This window comes from Pan troglodytes, chromosome X (assembly GCF_028858775.2).
Source record: "Pan troglodytes isolate AG18354 chromosome X, NHGRI_mPanTro3-v2.0_pri, whole genome shotgun sequence".
In the NCBI taxonomy this organism is placed as follows: domain Eukaryota; kingdom Metazoa; phylum Chordata; class Mammalia; order Primates; family Hominidae; genus Pan; species Pan troglodytes.
This window is the reverse complement of record NC_072421.2, coordinates 126,898,933-126,918,767: the sequence shown is the minus strand read 5'-3', so window position 1 is coordinate 126,918,767 and position 19,835 is coordinate 126,898,933. Positions and strand designations below refer to the sequence as shown.

At 35.8% G+C, this 19,835-nt stretch overlaps 1 protein-coding gene across 10 annotated transcripts in view; it reads left to right on the top strand.

Moving 5' to 3' along the window:
* SMARCA1 (SWI/SNF related, matrix associated, actin dependent regulator of chromatin, subfamily a, member 1) overlaps positions 1-19,276 on the top strand; it is a 76,928-nt gene extending 57,652 nt beyond the window's left edge. For 4 of the 10 annotated variants that reach the window (XM_016943753.4, XM_016943754.3, XM_054676864.2 and 1 more), the window contains 4 exons: positions 75-193; positions 305-517; positions 17,589-17,699; positions 18,799-19,276. In XM_016943753.4, the coding sequence (XP_016799242.1) occupies positions 75-193; positions 305-517; positions 17,589-17,699; positions 18,799-18,870 (515 nt within the window). In that variant the 3' untranslated portion in view covers positions 18,871-19,276. Of the gene's footprint in view, positions 1-74; positions 194-304; positions 518-17,588; positions 17,731-18,730 lie in introns of all 10 variants that reach the window. The other 6 variants (XM_016943757.4, XM_054676863.2, XM_063804258.1 and 3 more) reach the window with 3 other exon arrangements.
* Positions 19,277-19,835: the final 559 nt, after the last annotated feature.

Below are 19,835 nucleotides of genomic sequence, written 5' to 3'. Positions count from 1 at the left end.
ATTCCTTATTCTACAATTCCTTGGATTTATTTGCTTAAATGATAGGATTTTAAAGAAATAACTCTGTTTTTCAGCTGTATTTTGGGAACGTTGCAATGAATTACAGGACATTGAGAAAATTATGGCTCAAATTGAACGTGGAGAAGCAAGAATTCAACGAAGGATCAGTATCAAGAAAGCCCTGGATGCCAAAGTACTATGTTTTATGTCAAATTATTATTAGATCGTTTTAATTGAAATAGTGGTCAGCTTTGACTTCTTACTGCACATTCAATTAAAAGCACTATTTTGTTTAAATACACAGATTGCAAGATACAAGGCTCCATTTCATCAGTTGCGCATTCAGTATGGAACCAGCAAAGGAAAGAACTATACTGAGGAAGAAGATAGATTCTTGATTTGTATGTTACACAAAATGGGCTTTGATAGAGAAAATGTATATGAAGAATTAAGACAGTGTGTACGAAATGCTCCCCAGTTTAGATTTGACTGGTTTATCAAGTCTAGGACTGCCATGGTATGTATTCCTTTCTTACCGATTTCCTCCAACTTTTTATTTTGAAAAATTTCAGATGCCATATATCCTTCACCTAGATTCTCCAATTAACATTTTGACACATTGGCGCTCTCTCTCTCTCTCTCTCTGTGTATATGTATACATACGTAGCACCTATATATACGTGCAGAATCTATATTTTGTATAAAAAATACGGGGACATCTATATTCTATATTCTGAAATGCGTATCTATATTTTATATTTATAAGTATACTTAACTATATTTATGAACCATTTGAAAATTACAGACAATGTGAGTGTTCATCTCTAAATACTTAAGCATGTATCTCCTAAGAATAATGACATTTTCTTACATAACCACAATCCCACCTGAAAACATTGATTCAGTAATGTCATTTAGTGTACAGTCTATGTATAAGCTTTTCCAGTTGCCCCCAAAATGCCCTTTATAGCTGTTTTTTAAAAATTGAAGATCCTGCAAGTTTCACACATTACATTTCGTTGTTGGGTCTCTTTAATCTCTTTTAATCCACAACCTTTTGGTTTTCGCGATCATGACTTTTTAAAGGTGTCCAGGCTAGTTGTCTTGTAGAACGTCCCACATTGTGGATTTACCTCATTACTCATTGTAAGATTCAGGTTCAACGTATTTGGCAAGAGTGCTGTGGAAGTGATGTTATGTATTTTTTATTGCATCCCATCAGAAGGCACATTATGTCATGTTGTCACACTGTTGGTGATGCTAAGTTTGGTCACTTGTTAATGTGATGATCTTCAGAGCTCTCCGCTTTAGAGTTATGTTTTCCCCTTTGTAATTAAGCAGGTTATGCTTGAGACTATGCGAATGACTTAAAGATGGACTTTTAATGAAAAGGAGTTGTTGCCTAAGTTGAGTTTTTTATTAGGAAACAGAATATTTAAGTTGAAGAGATATTTTATTTTAGCTTATGTGATTTCCTCCATTACTTTCTAATGTGAACTGTGTTCCTATTCTAGTCCTACTTAGCAGTGGTGTTCATGATGATTTTGAAATACATGCAACACATTTTTAATGTTGGCATTGTTAATCTTTTGTCAGCCAAGGTAATTAAGACAAAATAGATTTATGCAGCCTAAAAATTAAAAGCAACCAGAAACTAACAATGCAAACAATGTTTTTGTGACTAGTCATAAAATAGGATACATTTTTCTTAGCTGCTACCTATCATAAATATCTTTTTGTCCAAAAGTTGACTGAGTGTGAAACAATGCTTAATATTTTGCTTGACTCACTTTATATTTTCAGTTCAAGTTGAATAAAAGGAAAGGAAAAATCTGGGTTACTGTAGTGAAGACATTAATTTTGGCAGATGCTTTAGAAGATCACATATTTGTTAAAACTTTAACACAAATTTAGAGTGTGTGGAGTATGTCCATCAAATTTATGAATGGCATATGCTTGGAGAGCTAGCAAATATTTTAGACCAAGCCATGATCCAGAAGAAGCTAGAGTAGTTGGAATGATGGATCAGTTGAATCCAGCAACACAACATTTATTTATTTTATTTATTTTTGTATGTATGTAGGTATTTATTTATTTTGAGATGGAGTTTCACTCTTTGTCACCCAGGCTGGAGTGCAGTGGTGCAGTCTTGGCTCACTGCAACCTCCACCTCCCGGGTTCAAGCAATTCTCATGTCTCAGCCTCTCGAGTAGCTGGTATTACAGGCACCTGCACCACGCCCAGCTAACTTTTGTATTTTTAGTAGAGATGGGGTTTCACCATGTTGGCCAGGCTGGTCTCGAACTCCTGATCTCATGTGATCCACCTGCCTCAGCCTCCCAAAGTGCTGGGATTATAGGCGTGAACCACCGCGCCCAGCAAACATGACATTTAATAGGGATAAATGTAAAGTGCTATACTTGTACAAAAGAATATGAAAAGATATATATGTTAGCAAGATACAGTAGGAAGAATTAAGAAAAGAATAAAAAAGATAAAGAGGTAATCTGTAGCTTGAAGGACTGAGGTTGGATATAGGGAAGAGTTGTTTTATAGAGTTCTTTGGATCATTGAAATAGATTATTGAAGAACAATGTAGAATAGCTTTTCATTAGCCTTTGAAAGTGGCATTCTATTTTGACTCTCTGAAGACATTGGCAGTGAGTTACTTGGCCTTTTAAGGTCCCCTTTAGCACAGTGAATCTATGACTATGTTTAGCAGAGAACTCCTTTTAAAAGCCATGCAGGATAAATCTTTTAGCCATTTGGGATTTTATACATGTAATGATTTAATTTAGAGCACCACTAACAGCTTGTAGAAGGCAAATGCCTACCTGCATTTGTCAGTTAATCATGTTTTAGAATATACATACCCTTTTCTGTGATAGAACAGTTATTGAATTTTGAGTTTTTATTTCAGTGATATTTTGCTAATTTTTTAAAAGGTTGAGAGCTTAATGCTGTTTTCAGTTTCTGGAATCATTAAACCAGTAGGACGAAACACATTCAAAGTGCAAGGAAAATCTTACGCTATTTATAATATGAACACGACTGTGGAACTACATAACCTTATTTTATTTTCTAAGAAAAAAATCTAGTATAATATTACCAACCACTAGATGTCTCTGAACTCCCTTGTAAAAAATCTGTTTTTCCTCCATCTTCTTTTTACAAAACATTTACCTCTGTACTCTTTCTTTACCGAGAAATGTAAATCTCAGTTATGTTTTCCAAAAAGCACATATTAACTATTTAAATGATCATAAAATGAAATCTTTTTCTGTTAAAAATGAAGACATTTCTGTCTTCAATTACCTTCTAGAAAGTGGAATTTATTATTTCTGAACAATCTTCAGAAACATGCAGTAGTTTATTTTATATTTAAATATTTTAATTGAAAAGTTTTATTTATTACTTTTTCTATCGTATTAAATTTTTATTTCCCTTCTAGTTAATGGATAATTTTTGCTTATAATAATTTTTGCTTATAATTCTGGATTTAGAGTATAAATAATGTATTTTAAAACACACATACATTTGGAACTTCTTTTTAGAATATTTCATGATAATTTCAACAATTAGGAAATTATAGAAATGGATTGATGGTTCTTGATGATCTTCTTTCCCCCTTTCATTTTTAGTAACTCTTCTGTATAGTGAATCACATTCACAATCTAGGAAGAGAAACTGCCCCCTTTGAAAGAGGCACTTGTGATTTCTGAAATACAAAGAAGTTGTTTCATTGAAAAATCCCATCTTAGAACTACAGAGAATGTAATTTGATTCATTATGTGAGTGTGTCACTGTGTTCAAATGAAAATCTTACTAATGATTGAACTTAGCTTACTAAAGATACCTTTAAAAACGATCTGGCTTAAAGATGACTCTTTTCTTTCTCAGAGACATGAATAGTGTGAAATGCATCTTATAAAAAGTAGAAACCTTAATAGTTATATTTGATTCAGAGATCTCAAAGTACTGAATTCATGGCTCCTGACTTAACTAACAATCATAAAGGCACGAACTTCCGCTTCTAAATATGCCTCACTTTGAAAGCCTTCAGCTAAAGGTTGCAGATTTCTTTGAGGCTCTTTTTCATTAAAAAATGCTAGCTATACAAAAGAGAAAATGAGTTTCAGTTCAATTTCTCTGTGCTAAAAGGATTGTGACTTCTTTCTCTGAGAATTTGTGTGGTCTTTAAGTAAGTAATCAGTCTCTATTGAACTACATAAACAAGTAGGGAGGATATGATCAACTTAGCTTTTTAAGCTCAGAGCATATGAATTGCCCTACCATTTTCTTTCTAAGAAAACCATCTTAGAATGAGGTCATAGTCTTAGGATAGTCAAAAACTTATCAGAGTTAAAAGGACCTTTATCAAATAACCATAAGAGGAAGTAATACTTTGTATTTATGTAGTACCTTTTATATAATGCTTGCCAATCCCTTTACCAACATTAGCTTAATTTTCTTGCCACTCCTTTTAGGAAATGAATGTCAGGAGAGTATCTCTGTTCATTGAGTGACGACTAAACGTGACTGAGAGATTCTAGAAGAATCTAAGAAGTCCAAAAGATCTAGCACATTAGTCAGTTTACTGCAAAGGACATGTGGAAAGAGTACCCAAAATTCAATCAGTAATTCCTTGTACCTTCTTAGGTCCTTCTAAGTACTTAAAGTAGAAAAAGCAGAATTTAACTCTCTGAAATAAGGAACATTTCTTGATAGAACCATTTATTGCATTATTTGCAGGGCTGCTTTGACTCTTAATTTTAGTTAAAAAAAAATTCTAACCTTTTAACCTCTGGGGAGCTTTTTCCTTTTCCAGCCAGCTCAAGAGCCTGTGTGTGCATTGCTTGTGGCCTTGTATATATTAGAGTTGAATCCGAGTATTAGTAATTAGTCATTACAATTACCATATCTTTTGTAGTAGTTTCAATGCATTTTTCTGATAGCATCTCAGAAAGAGAATCACATACTGTGGTATACAATGTAATGAAAATTGTGTTATTACTGCTTGTTTTCAAATCACAGCTTTATTATAAATGAAAGTGTTTTCTATTTAAAAGGTAAGAAAATGACATTCTCCATTAGAATTGTAGGAAAAAAATACTTTTTAGAAAATATTGCTTTAGCCCTTTATTAACTTCCCTGTTTTTGGCTTATCAGGAGGTATTAAATGTTAATTAGTATTGGTTCAGCACAGGATATTTTATAAATTATCAGTCCAGTCAGAAATGGATTTTCTTTACAGATACTTTAGAAAAATGACAGTCAAATTAAAAAATTGCCAACTTGTTCTATAGTCACAGTAACACTTCTATTTGCTGCTTATGGAGTGTAGTCTAGGAAATTTCATAAGGAAAGACAGCTACTCATGATTTTTAATTTCCATGTTAGTACTTAATTGTGTGATAACAGCTAATTTTTTTTTTTCTTGGCTCACTGCAACCTCCGCCTCCCAGGTTCAAGTGATTCTCGTGCCTCAACCTCCCGAGTAGCAGGGATTACAGTTGCGCATCACTACGACCGGCTAATTTTTAATATTTTTGGTAGAGATGGGATTTCACCATATTGGCCAGGCTGGTCTTGAACTCCTGACCTGAAGTGATCCTCCCACCTCGGTCTCCCAAAGTGCTGGGATAACAGGCATGAGCCACCGTGCCCGGCCTAATATTGATATTTTAGAGCATTACATTCTTAGTAGAATATGAAAAATATGAATTAATACATGATTGGTAAAATTAATAAACTGTAAAATGTACTGATGGGTTCTTCTTGACTATAGAATTAAAATATTTAAAACCACATATTTATGCACTTAGGAGTTTATTACCTCCTCATGCACTTAAAAGACTAAAATGTTCTTTTCTTATTAAATTTTTTTTTTGAAACAGGGTCTTTTTCTTGCCCAGCTGGAGTGCAGTGGCATGATCATGGGTCACTGAAGCCTCAAATTCCTGGACTCAAGCGAACCTCCCACCTCAGCCTCCTGAGTAGCTAGGACTACAGGCGCGTGTCACTGCACGCAGCTGGCTTTTTTAGTTTTTATGAAGACGGGGTCTCACTGTGTTGCCCAGGCTGGTCTTGAACACCTGGGCTCAAGCAGTCCTCCTGCCTCGGCCTCCCAAAGTATCAGGATCACAGGCATGAGCCACTGTGCCCGGCCACAATTATTAATAGTTGTATTTAAAGAGACCAGCATAGCACGTGACCCAGAGTAGGCGTTCAGTGAATAAATGGGCATAGAACTGTTGTATTTAAGTTTGCTTCTATCCCATAGACTCCTACAGTTGGACCAGATTTGGATAGAATGCGAGCAAATATGCCAGTGGGTTGGAGTTCATTTTACTTTTCCTTTAATCTACCTTTTTCTAAGGTTAGACTTTATTTGGCTATCATCCCTGCAGCTTTTATTTATTCATAAGCTTGAATAGCCAGTTATAAATGTCATATGTTTTATTATGCAGCAGTAGTGTTCGATTTGGTACCTTGAACTGTTGTAACAATCTGACATGAAATACAATTAATGCACTAACAGGAGTTCATTTAAGGTATTTATTCTTATGCGTTATCTTGTGAGGAAGTGATACATTTTCTTTTTTTCTTTTTTTGAGACGGAGTCTTGCTCTGTTGCCAGGCTGGAGTGCAGTGGCATAATCTCGGTTCACTGCAACCTCTGCCTCCTGGGATCAAGTGATTCTCCTGCCTCAGCCTCCCCAGTAGGTGGGACTACAGGCATGTGTCACCACGCCCAGCTGATTTTTGTATTATTAGTAGAGATGAGGTTTCACCATGTTGGCCCGGATGATCTCGATTTCTTGACCTCATGATCTGCCCGCCTCAGCCTCCTAAAGTGCTGGGATTACAGGTGTGAGCCACTGTGCCCAGTGATACAGTATTTTCTAAATAGCAATGCTTAAGCAGCAGCAGTTACGTAAAAGCATCATAACATTTAATACTTGTTTGTGAAATGTAGGATATGTTTATTTGAATATTAACTCTCATATAACTGCCTGTGTGCATTCTAGTATAGACTGCCATTGCTTTTCGTTAGTATGATAGAGATTCAAAAGTGACTGGGAACCTGGGAAATATACTGCAGAATGTATAGGTGAAGACATCGATTAAAAAAGAGCAAAGGTGAAGCAATGTCCATTTTGTTTTACTAAGAGCTGTAGAAGAAAATTCTGACCTCATAGAACTTTACCTACAAATTCAGAGGCACAAATGCGGAGTGGAGTTTTTTGTGTGCCCTTGCTCATTCAGCTGCTTTTGACTTTCAACCATAACAGGCGCAGACCTTCTGTCATTCAGACTTAGGTAGGCTTAGTGTCTAGGATTTTAGTACATAGGAAATGTAATGTGGAGTCTCTTTAATCTCTTTCAATAAGTCACTTCAAGTCTACTGATGCTTTCTCTGCCTTTTGAATTGATGCTTTGAAGCTGAGTATTGGAGCAAAGGATATTTGAACTTAGTGCCCAGGATGATTGATATTCACCACACACTAAGGGGCAGTGCCGCTCACTGCAAACATTACATCATTTATTAAAGGTAGAGATACATATCCTAGTATTCAAAAATTGAAACTTGAGTGACTTTGCATTGAATAGAATCATAAACCATTAAAAAAGTATGGAGAACCAAGGCAGCACAATTTTGTTTAAAGTGAAGCTAAGTCTGTAGCTTAAAACAGGACTTGCAAACTGTGGCCCCCCACCTGTTTTTGTGTGGCCTGAAAGCAAAGAATGACTTTTATATTTTTTAGTGGCTAAAAAAATCAAAAGAAGAAGGATATTTTGCAACATGTGAAAATGATACAAAATTCACATTCTAGGGTTCATAAGTAAGATTTTCTTGGAAAATGGACACACATTTGTTTATGTATTGTCTTTGGCTGTTTTCGTGCTACAATGGCAGAGCTAAATAGTTGTGACAGATTGTGTGGTCTGCAAAAGTCAAAAATATTTGCTATCAGGCTCTTTATTGAAACAATATACCAACACCTGGCTTAAAAGTATGTGTAAGAAAGGTGGAAAGAATTATAACCAAGGGTTGATATAAGTGTTACGCAATTCTTTAAGAAAAGGGTTAAGTGAAGGATGGGTGTATAAAGGGAGAGGATATTTAGCCTTAAAGAGGGGTATTTGGGGACCTAGGGGTGACTGTGATTGAGGCATGGGAACTTCCTTGAAACAGGTGAAAGATTGTCATATGGAATAGGAAATCAGCTTGTTCTCTAATGTCTACAAAAGTTAGACCTACAACCAATTTTTGGAAACCATGAGGTAGCAAATTGTAGCTTTGCATAAAGGAACATTTTTAACTTGTCTGAAGTTGGAATAGCCAGCCTTGTGAGGTAGTGAGTACTCCATCATTGGAAGAATTCAGACAGGCTGTACAACTAATTAGCAAGGACCTAGTAGTAGGGATTCAAGCATCAACCTGAATGACTTAAAAGTTCCTTTCTCATCTTGCGAGTTTATGATTTTATGAACTCTGTGTCAAGAAAAGATTTCTGAGTACAAAGTACACTTTTGATTACATCACTCCTCCTGCTCAAAAACTGTTTATAAGATCCTTTTGTCAATGGAATTAAGTAAAATTTTTAAGTTCTTTGTTCTTAGTTCCCAGTTTCTTTACACAGTCACACACTGGACATATTTCAGGTTCAGTTCCAGAACACTACAATAAAGCAAATATCACAGTAAAGCAAGTCACATGAATTTGTTGGTTTCTCAGTGCATATAAAAGTTTTGTCTATAAGGCGAGCAATAGCATTATGTCTAAAAAAGTACCTACTTTAATTAAAAAATACTTTATTGCTTAAAAAGGTTAACAATCATCCGAGCCTTTAGCAAGTTGTAATCTTTTTGCTGGTGGATGGTCTTGCCTCAGTGTGAATTGCTGCTGACTGATCAGGGTGGTTGTTGCTGAAGGTTGGGGTGGCTGTGGCAATTTCTTCAGAGAAGACAACAATGAAGTGTGCCACATTGATTGACTCCTCCTTTCACAAAAGATTTATCTTTGGCATGTGATGCTGTTTGATAGCATGTTACAGTAGAGCTTCTTTCAAAATTGGAGTCAGTCCCCTCAAATCTTGCCAAAGCTTTATTAACTAATTTTATGTATAATTCTGAATCCTTTGTTGTCATCTCAACAACGTTCACAGCATCTTCACCAGGAGTAGATGCCTTCCCAAGTAACCACTTTCTTTGTTCATCCATAAGAAGCAACTCCTCATCCACTCAAGTTTTATCATGAAATTGCAGCATTTCAGTCACATCTTCAGGCTCCACTTCTAATTCTAGTTCTCTTGCTATTTTCACCACATCTGCAGTGACTTCCTCCACTAAAGTCTTGAATCCCTCAAAGTCATCCATGAGGACTGGAATCACCTTCTTCTAAACTCTTGTTAATATTGGCATTTTGACTTCCTTCCATAAATCACGAATGTTCTTAATGGCATCTAGAACGATGAATCCTTTCCAGAAGGTTTTCAATTGACTTTGCCCAGATCCATCAGAGTAATCACTATTTATGGCAGCTATAGTCTTATGAAATGTATTTCTTAAATAATATGACTTGAAAGTCAGAATTACTCTTTGATCCATGGGCTGTAAATGAATGTTGTGTTAACAGGCATGAAAAACCTCAATATCCTTATACATTATCTCCATCAGAACTCTTGGGTGGCCAGGTGCATTGTCAAAGAGCAATAATATTTTAAAAGGAATCTTTTTTTTGAGGAGTAGGGTCTCAACATGGGCTTAAAGTATAAATACTTCATACTATAAATAGTGCTGTCACCCCAGCCTTTGTTGTTCCAGTTCTAGAGCTAAGGTAAAGTGGATTTAGCATAATTTTTAAGAGCCCTAGGATTTTCAGAATAATAAATGAGCATTGGTTTCAATTTAAAGTCACCAGCTGCATTAGCCCCTAATGAATAAACCTGTCATTTGAAGCTTTGAAGCTGGGCATCCGCTTTTCCTCTCTAGTTATGAAAGTCCTAGATGGCATCTTCTTCTAATATTAGGGTATTTTGTCTCCATTGAAAATTCATTGGTTAGTGTGGCCACCTTCATCAATTATCTTAGCTAGATTTTTCTGGATAACTTGCTGCAGCTTCTCCATCAGCACTTGCTGTTTCACCTTGCACTTTTATGTTATGGAAACAGCATCTTTCTATAAACTTCATGAACCAACCTCCACCAACTTTAAACTTTTCTTCTGCACCTTCCTTACCTCTCTCAGCCTTCATAGAATTGAAGAGTTAGGATCTTGCTCTGGATGAGGCTTTGGCTTAAGGGAATGTTGTGGCTGGTTTGATCTGTCCAGACCACTAAAACTTTCTCCATATCAGCAATAAGGCTGTTTGGCTTTCTTATCACTTGTGTGTTCAATGGAGTAGCACTTTTTTTTTTTTAAATTATACTTTAAGTTCTGGGATACATGTGCAGAATGTGCAGGTTTGTTACATAGGTATACACGTGCCATGGTGGTTTGCTGCACCCATCAATCCAGCATCTACATTAGGTATTTCTCCTAATGCTATCCCTCCCCTAGTCCCCCACCCCCCCAACAGGCCCCAGTGTGTGATGTTCCCTTCCTTGTGTCCATGTGTTCTCATTGTTCAACTCCCACTTATGAGTGAGAACATGCAGTGTTTGGTTTTCTGTTCCTGTGTTAGTTTGCTGAGAATGATGGTTTCCAGCTTCATCTATGTCCCTGCAAAGGCCATGAACTCATCCTTTTTATGACTGTGTAGTATTCCATGGGGGTATATGTGCCACATTTTCTTTATCCAGTCTATCATTGATGGGCATTTGGGTTGGTTCCAAGTCTTTGCTATTGTGAAAAGTGCTGCAATAAACATACATGTGCATGTGTCTTTAGAGTAGAATGATTTATAATCCTTTGGGTACATACTCAGTAATGGGATTGCTGAGTTCAATGGTATTTCTGGTTCTAGATCTTTGAGGAATTGCCACACTGTCTTCCACAATGGTTGAACTAATTTACACTCCCACCAACAGTGTAAAAGTGTTCCTATTTCTCCACATCCTCTCCAGCATCTGTTGATTCCTGACTTTTTAATGATCGCCACCCTAACTGGTGTGAGATGGTGTCTCAGTGTGGTTTTGATTTGCATTTCTGTAATGACCAGTGATGATGAGCTCTTTTTCATTATGTTTGTTAGCCGCATAAATGTCTTCTTTTGAAAAGTGTCTGTTCATGGGGGGAGGGATAGCATTAGGAGATATACCTAATGTAAATGACGAGTTAATGGGTGCAGCACACCAACATGGCACATGTATACATATGTAACAAATCTGCACGTTGTGCACATGTACCCTAGAACTTAAAGTATAATAATAATAATAAAAAGTGTCTGTTCATATCCTTCGCCCACTTTTTAATGGGGTTGTTTGGGTTTTTTTCTTGTAAATTTGTTTAAGTTGTAGATTCTGGATATTAGCCCTTTGTCAGATGGATAGATTGCAAAGATTTTCTCCCATTCTGTAGGTTGCCTGTTTACTCTGAGGATAGTTTCTTTTGCTGTGTAGAAGCTCTTTAGTTTAATTAGATCTCATTTGTCAATTTTGGCTTTTGTTGCCATTGCTTTTGGTGTTTTACTCACGAAGTCTTTGCCCAAGCCTGTGTCCTGAATGGTATTGCCTAGGTTTTCTTGTAAGGTTTTTATGGTTTTAGGTCTTATGTGTAAGTCTTTAATCCATCTTGAATTAATTTTTGTATAAGGTGTAAGGAAGGGGTCTAGTTTCAGTTTTCTGCATATGGCTAGCCAGTTTTCCCAACACCATTTATTAAATAGGGAATCCTTTCCCCATTGCTTGTTTTTGTCAGGTTTGTCAAAGATCAGATGGTTGTAGATGTGTGGTGTTATTTCTGAGGCTTCTGTTCTGTTCCATTGGTCTGTATATCTGTTTTGGTACCAATATCATGCTGTTTTGGTTACTGTAGCCTTGTAGTATAGTTTGAAGTCAGGTAGCATGATGCCTCCAGCTTTGTTCTTTTTGTTTAGGATTGACTTGGCTATACGGGCTCTTTTTTGGTTCCATATGAAATTTAAAGTAGTTTTTTTCTAATTCTGTGAAGAAAGTCAATGGTAGCTTGATGGGGATAGCATTTAATCTATAAATTACTTTGGGCAGTATGGCCATTTTCACGATATAGATTCTTCCTATCCATGAGCATGGAATGTTTTTCTATTTGTTTGTGTCCTCTCTTATTTTCTTGAGGAGTGGTTTGTAGTTCTTCTTGAAGAGGTCCTTCACATCCCTTGTAAGTTGTATTCCTAGGTGTTTTATTCTCCTGGTAGCAATTGTGAGTTGGAGTTCACTCATGATTTGGCTCTCTGTTTGTCTATTATTGGTTTATAGGAATGCTTGTGATTTTTGCACATAGATTTTGTATCCTGAGACTTTGCTGAAGTTGCTTATCAGCTTAAGGAGATTTTGGGCTGAGACGATGGAGTTTTATAAATGTACAATCATGTCATCTGCAAACAGACAATTTGACTTCCTTTCTTCCTATTTGAATACCGTTTATTTCTTTCTCTTGCCTGATTGCCCTGGCCAGAACTTCCAATACTGTGTTGAATAGGAGTGGGGAGAGAGGGCATCCTTGTCTCTCTCTTGTGCTGGTTTTCATAGGGAATGCTTCCAGTGGAGTAGCAGTTTTAATTTCCTCCAAGAGTGTTTCCTTTGCATTCACAACTTGGCTAGTTGTTTAGCTCAAGAGGCCTAGCTTTTGGCCTGTCTCAACTTCCTCACTAAGCTTAATCATTTCTAGCTTTTGATTTAAAGTAAGTCGTTTCCTTTTATTTGAACACCTAGGGGCCATTTTAGAGTTATAATTAGCCCAATTTCTATATCATTTTGTCTCAGGGAATAGAAGCGTGAGGGAGGGAGAGAGTTGGGGGAATGGCTGGTTGGTAGAGTGGTCAGAATACACACAACATTTATAAATAAAGTTAGCCATCTAATATGGTTGTGATTCGTGGTACCTCAATATGATTATGATAGTAACATAAAAGCTCACTGATCACAGGTCACCGTAACAGATATAATAATAATGATCTTTGAAATATTGTGAGAATTACCAACATGTGACACAGAAACATGAAGTAAACATATCCTCTTGGAAAAATGGCACCAATAGACTTGTTCAATGTAGGGTTGCTAGAGACTTGCAATTTGTAAAAGCACAATATCTATGAAGCTCAGTAAAGTGAAGTGCAGTAAAACGAGATACGCCTGTACTTTGATCCTAACTTAGCTGTATTCATTCATCACTCATGCTGTGCAACATTTCCCAAGTTGATTTCTACCAAACGTTGTTCCAGGGTGTGCAAATAGATGATTTGCAGAACAAGAGTTCTGTGTTCAGATAGAGTTGGGACATGCTGATTATACTGAATCCTGCCATTCACATTTCCACTCTGCATTAGAATGCTAAAAGCTCTGAGAAGTCCTATCATAAAGAAATTTGTGTAACATTTTAAAAAACCAACATTTCCCATACACGTTTGAACATAGGAATTTTTTGCCACAACTATTAACACTACAGAGCAGTTTTCCGTTTGTTATTTTCCTATTCTCTTCTGTTGTCTTTATTGTTTTTGCATCTCCTCTTTTCCTCTTGTGTGCTGTTTTTCTCCAACTTCATTTTTAAATCCAGTGTGGGGAAATGGTGAGAGAAAGAGATAACTAGACTATACAATTGTGGAAACAGTTTGAGGTCCTATGAACAATTCCCTGTAATCCCCCACAAAATAGGAAGATAAAGATGTACAAGAATCTAGGAGAATATATGAAAGGAGAAATTATAGAAAAAGAATGTGCTTTTGACATCATGAAATTTCTCATAGTCATTTCATAGTCACTTATTCAATAAATGAGTCATTTTTTATTGGTAATCTAGCCTTTCTCCTTTTAACTTCTAGTTTTAGCTAGTGTTCTGTTTATGATAACTTATGTTGCGTTAGGCAGTCATGAAGCATGAGAATAAAAAAATGGAGGCTGGGCGTGGTGGCTCACGCCTGTAATCCCAGCACTTTGGGAGGCCAAGGTGGGTGGATCACAAGATCAGGAGATCGAGACCATCCTGGCTAACATGGTGAAACCCTGTCTCTACTAAAAATACAAAAAATTAGCCGGGTGTGGTGGCAGGCGCCTGTAGTCCCAGCTACTCGGGAGGCTGAAGCAGGAGAATGGCGTGAACCCGGGAGATGGAGCTTGCAGTGAGCCGAGATCGTGCCACTGCACTCCAGCCTGGGTGACAGAGTGAGACTCCGTCTCAAAAAAAAAAAAAAAAAAAAAATGGAGCTGGTATCTATAGAGAACATGACATGACCTGTGATAGGAAGGTAACACCTATACTTGTCCATTCCTTGATGTCTTTCTGTAGCATCTTAGATTATTTTTCTGTCTGGAGTAGTTATTGACAGGTTAAAAGGAATGAAGGTATGAACTAATTACACAGTCCATTTATAATCATTTTGAGGTATTCTACTTCCCTGCTTAGGAGGCTGTCTCAAAAGTATTAGTTTTTTTTTTCTGAATCACCCACATGAACCATGAATATATATCTAAAGATATCTCCAGTCACAAGCAACTATTACTTATTGAGAATAATAATAGCCAGAGGATATAGCTTAATGATTCACGAGTCAGCTTTACATAAAGACTCTATTTATAGTCTCCCTAGAAACCAACGATCAAATCTCATCAGGGTCAACTTAGCCTTTTCTATAATAGGTAAATTGAATAACATGCTGTTTAATTTGTATGTGTGTTATTGAATGAAGCTATGGAGAATATTTGGTCTGCATACTAAAGATATCACTATTGTTTTGGTAAGTAAGGAAAATTTCAGAGTTATTGTTTCTAAATTATTTAACCCTGGGTGATTGAAGATACACAAGAAACTTGAACATGCCAGTGTTAGAGTATTTTTAATAGGTAAACAGTAATTCATTAATGAGCAATTTTTTTCTGGCTAGACTCTGGTTTTCTGCCTCCTTTTGGGTTTCATTTAGAGCCTAAAATTCATTTGCCTGGATAGTTGATCTTATTTTGTATCTTACATTTCCTATGTTGTATGCCATTTTTTTGGATTTTATTTGGAAAGATAAAACTGAATTTTAAACAATTTTCCATTCTTAAAAAGTTACAGATTGCCCAAGACTTAAATGTTCATTGCAGAAAATTTGGAGAATTCAGGCTAGTATCAAGAGAAAAATAAAAGTTATCAGTAGTCCTACTCTTAGGGATAGCCGATGTTAACCACTAGTAACATTATTGTTAATATTCTTTTAGCTATTTCTGTGTATATATATATATAATAATAATACGTGTCTGTGTATTCTGTTTCCAGATTACCAAAATTTTAGTTAGTTCCCAGTTTAACACTGCTCTAAACATTGTTTTGTAAATCTTCGTATACATCTTATTTCCTTACAATAAATTTCTGGAAATGGAATCGCTAGGTCAAAGGGTGTGAAAATTTTAAGATCCGTCGTTGAAATGTCAAATTTGCTTTCAAGAAAGGTAGTGTATTAGTCCGCTTGGGCTGCCATAACAGAGTGCCACAGACTGAGTGGCTTAAGCAACAGGAATTTATTTTCTCACCATTATGGAGACTGAAAGTTCAAGATCAAGGTGCCAGCAGGGCTGGTTTCTGGTGTGGCTTCTCCTCCTGGCTTGCAGATGGCCACCTTCCGCACGTGGCATTCTCATATGGCCCATTCTTGGAGTGCATGCAGAGAAAGGGAGAGCTTTGATGTCTCTTCCACTTCTTACAAGGACACCAGTCCTATTGGATTAGGGCTCCATCCATAGGACCTCATTTAACCTTAATTACCTCCTTAAAGTCCCCATCTTCAAATACAGTCACAAGTCCCCATCTTCAAATACAGTCACATTGAAGGTTAGGGCTTCAAATGAATTTTGCGGAGACATACCTCAGTCCATAGCAGATAGTAGCATTGACATTTCATCATCAGTGAATGAAAGTTCCCGTTTCAACATCTTATTGTCAATGTCAGATATGTATACCATATATGTGCACATGCACACAAGCATGTACATATTGCTAATTTGATGAAGATGGCATTGTTTTACTTTGCATTTCTTTGGTCATTAGTTGCAGTGAAACTTGATTATAATGTTTGGACTTTTTTTTTTGGTGAGTTTTCTATTCCTGTACTTTGACCATTTGTGTGTGTGTGTGTTGGGGTTGTTCTTAATTGCCAGTAAACCTACATTTTCACTTGAGTGTTTAGCTATTCTGGCAGGCATTTTTGCTTATACAGAAAAGGAATCATATTTTAAAATATTATTTATCCTTTGATATTAAACCATTATTTACCTTTAAAATACAGCAAAGTATACAGGGTTAATAATATATGATATTCTGTATTAATGAATCATGTTTAATGTTCACCATACATTCGTAAAAAGTATTTATAGTTTGCATGCATTGATTTGCTGACAGTGAAATATAGGTAGTGGCAAGGTTAATGTAGAAATCTTTTCAGGTATTATTTGCTCTGAATTAACAAATACAGCAGTGTTTCCTGTGATGTGGTCCCCAGAACTCTGATCCCACAAGATGTCCGGTGAGAAGAAAGTCTGTTGGTTAAATATTTTTGACAAATGCTGCATCCTGTACGCCCCACCTAGTGGTTCACAGTGCACATAGGGAACTGAAAGGCTCTGAGAAGCCATGTAATAAGTAAATCTGTTTAACTTTTGTAAACTGGGTACTTCCAAAACTTATTTTGACCATAGAACATCCCCTTATTTTTTTTTATGTGATTTATGTTAACTTTTTATTTTGAAATAAGAAAATTCACAAAAAGTTGTAAAGAAAATGTACAGGGAGGTCTCATGCACCCTTCACCCAGTTTTCCCCAATAGTAACATTTTGCAAAACTATAGTAAAATATCACAACCAGGAAATTGACATTCGTATAATCTATAGAGCTTGTTCAGATTTCATCAGTTATACATGCGCTCGTGTGTGTGTGTGTGTGTGTGTGCAGTTCAATGCAGTTTTGTCATGTGTAGAGTTGTGTAACCTCCACCACCATAAGACTCCATTGTGCTATCTCTTTACAGTCACACCCACCCTCTCTCCTCTCCCTAGCTCCTGGCAACCATTGATCTGTTCTCTCTTTCTATAATTTTGTCATTTAAGGATGTTATATAAATGGAATAATATGGTATGTAACCTTTCGAAATTAGCTTTTTTTTTTACTTAGCATAATTCCCTTGAGGTTCATTCAGATTGTTAACTGTATTAATAGTTCTTTCCTTTTTATTGCTGAGTAATATTATATGATATGGATGTATCACGGTTTGTTTAACCAGTCATCCATAAATGACATTTACCCCCACTCCTAATTTTGGTGGAATCTATTAATACCCTGTGTGAATATTGTCCTGAAAAATAGCAGTTTTGGAAATTCTATACCACAGAAATCATACAGTTAAATAGTTGTCAGCGTTTTAAAGATAATGATTGGGTTGCAGAAATTAAAAATCTTTATTACTTCATTTAGGAATTCCAGAGACGCTGTAACACTCTGATTTCATTGATTGAGAAAGAAAATATGGAAATTGAGGAAAGAGAGAGAGCAGAAAAGAAGAAACGGGCAACTAAAACTCCAATGGTAAAATTTTCAGCATTTTCCTAACTTTTAGGTAGATCCCATTTTTTTACATAATTAAAATGCCTATATTATGTTTAATGCCATAGTGATAGCTATTAATAAAAGCTGGTTTTATGAAATGCTAATTTGTTTTGGACAGAAGAAGAATTACTTCACAACCATGTTTCTTATTTGTTTGTAGAACATATGGTTAGGAACTCCCTAGTAACTAGGCTCAGTATTTTAAAAAATTCCTCATGAATCTAAACAGAAGTATAATGCAAGTGCAATCTTTTGAATTGAGACTAGAGCTATCATGGGGGTAGCAGAGGGGTAGGGGTGGGATGGGATGGGGCTGAAGTTGAAACTAGGAGTTCTGATTTGATCAAGTAAGTTTTCTGATGTTTGTGGAATTATGAGTACAAATGGGAACTCTGAGCAGACAACAAAGCTTTGCTTGGTAATAAGTGAACTGTTGAATTGATAGGATAACTTGATTTTAATCCAGTCAGGTTGCTTTGTACAGCTGTAATTTAAAATATTCTTTAATAGATCGTATTATTTGAGTGTGGTTAAGTAAACTGCCATATTTCATCGAATCTAAGATGCCTTCCGTTGTAAGACACAGCATTATTTTATGTACCACTGAGGGAAAATGCTGCCAGGTGTAATTTGTCATCAGTTGTAAGATGCATCCTGATTTCAGAGATGCTAAAATGTGAAAGAAATGTGTATCATAGAAGATGTGAAATATGGTATGTTAAAACCTATCATAAGTTTTTTAAAAAATATATACTCATAAACAAAATTTTGCCCAGAAAACATTAAGTAGTTCTTTAAGATAAGAGTACATTTATAATACCATGTGTAAGTAGATACTTGATGACTATTTTTGATGGGTATTTTATGTCTTTTCATAAAAAGAAACATCTTTGAAGGTTATTTTACATTGGGTTATATAGTTTGTTGGGCTATATAGAACATTAACTGTGAATATAACATTTAAGTGAATATTCATGTTAAAATTTTTTTTTAATGCATTTACATCCTAGATTTAACATTGTTGGGCCATTTAAAATGTGCATATTGGAGCAGAACATTAAATCTGTTTCCATTTTAGTCACAGAAAAGAAAAGCAGAGTCAGCTACTGAGAGCTCTGGAAAGAAGGATGTCAAGAAGGTGAAATCCTAAAGCCTAGAAATAAAGTTTTAAATGGGAAACTGCTATTTTCTTGTTCCCATCTTCAAATGCTAATTGCCAGTTCCAGTGTATTCATGGTACTCTAAGAAAAATCTCTTTGGTTTTGATTTCTTGCATATTTTATATATTTTACAATGCTTTCTACCTGAAATGTGTAGCTTTATATTTTATGGCATTCTAGTATTTTTGTGTACTGTATTTTGTGCATTTCATGTCTTCATCAAAATCCTCTCAGTCCTTGTTCTTTTGAAGCTTGTGCTGAGGTTTTAGCTTTTCTATGTTTTATATGCCGCTGCTTTGAAAGAGAACCTAGATTCTATAGTTGTATTATTGTTGTTTCATACTTTAAATTTATATGGCTGTGGAAAAACGAATTAAAATGTTTTGAGGAGAAAGACTTTTTCACTTCTTTGTTGCTTTCTTTTCTATTGAGTCTGGGCTTGTTTGTGTTACTGCATACTGTGATTAGCATAATAATTGTTTCTTTGAGGTCATCTAAATATTTTTTTCCTAAAGGAATAAAGGGTGAGGAAAGAAAAATATTAAAAAAGCTAATATTTGATACTGTGCTTGCTGTCAGTATGCATTACATTTAAATTATTCTCTAAATATTCAAGTGGGAAAATATAATAAAGAAATGTCTATAAGAAATTTAATTATTTCCTGTTTTTTTGTGCAGTAGAAAGTAGTTGTGTTTACTGAATTGTATTGCTTACTACTGTGTATTTGGTTCAAAGTTAAAGCTTTGCTTGCTGACTTGTGTGTGATCTTCTGTCCCATAGAGCCAGTTCAGAAGGGCCTGGGTGTAACATGTAGAATTATTAACAATTAAGTTTAGAGTATGAAATAAGCACTATGTATGCAGAAGAAGGGGGGCTGTGTTTGTCAGGAATACAGTTATGCTCAGGTAACAATCTCAAAGTGTCAGAGGTTTTACACACCAAGAGTTTTTTTCT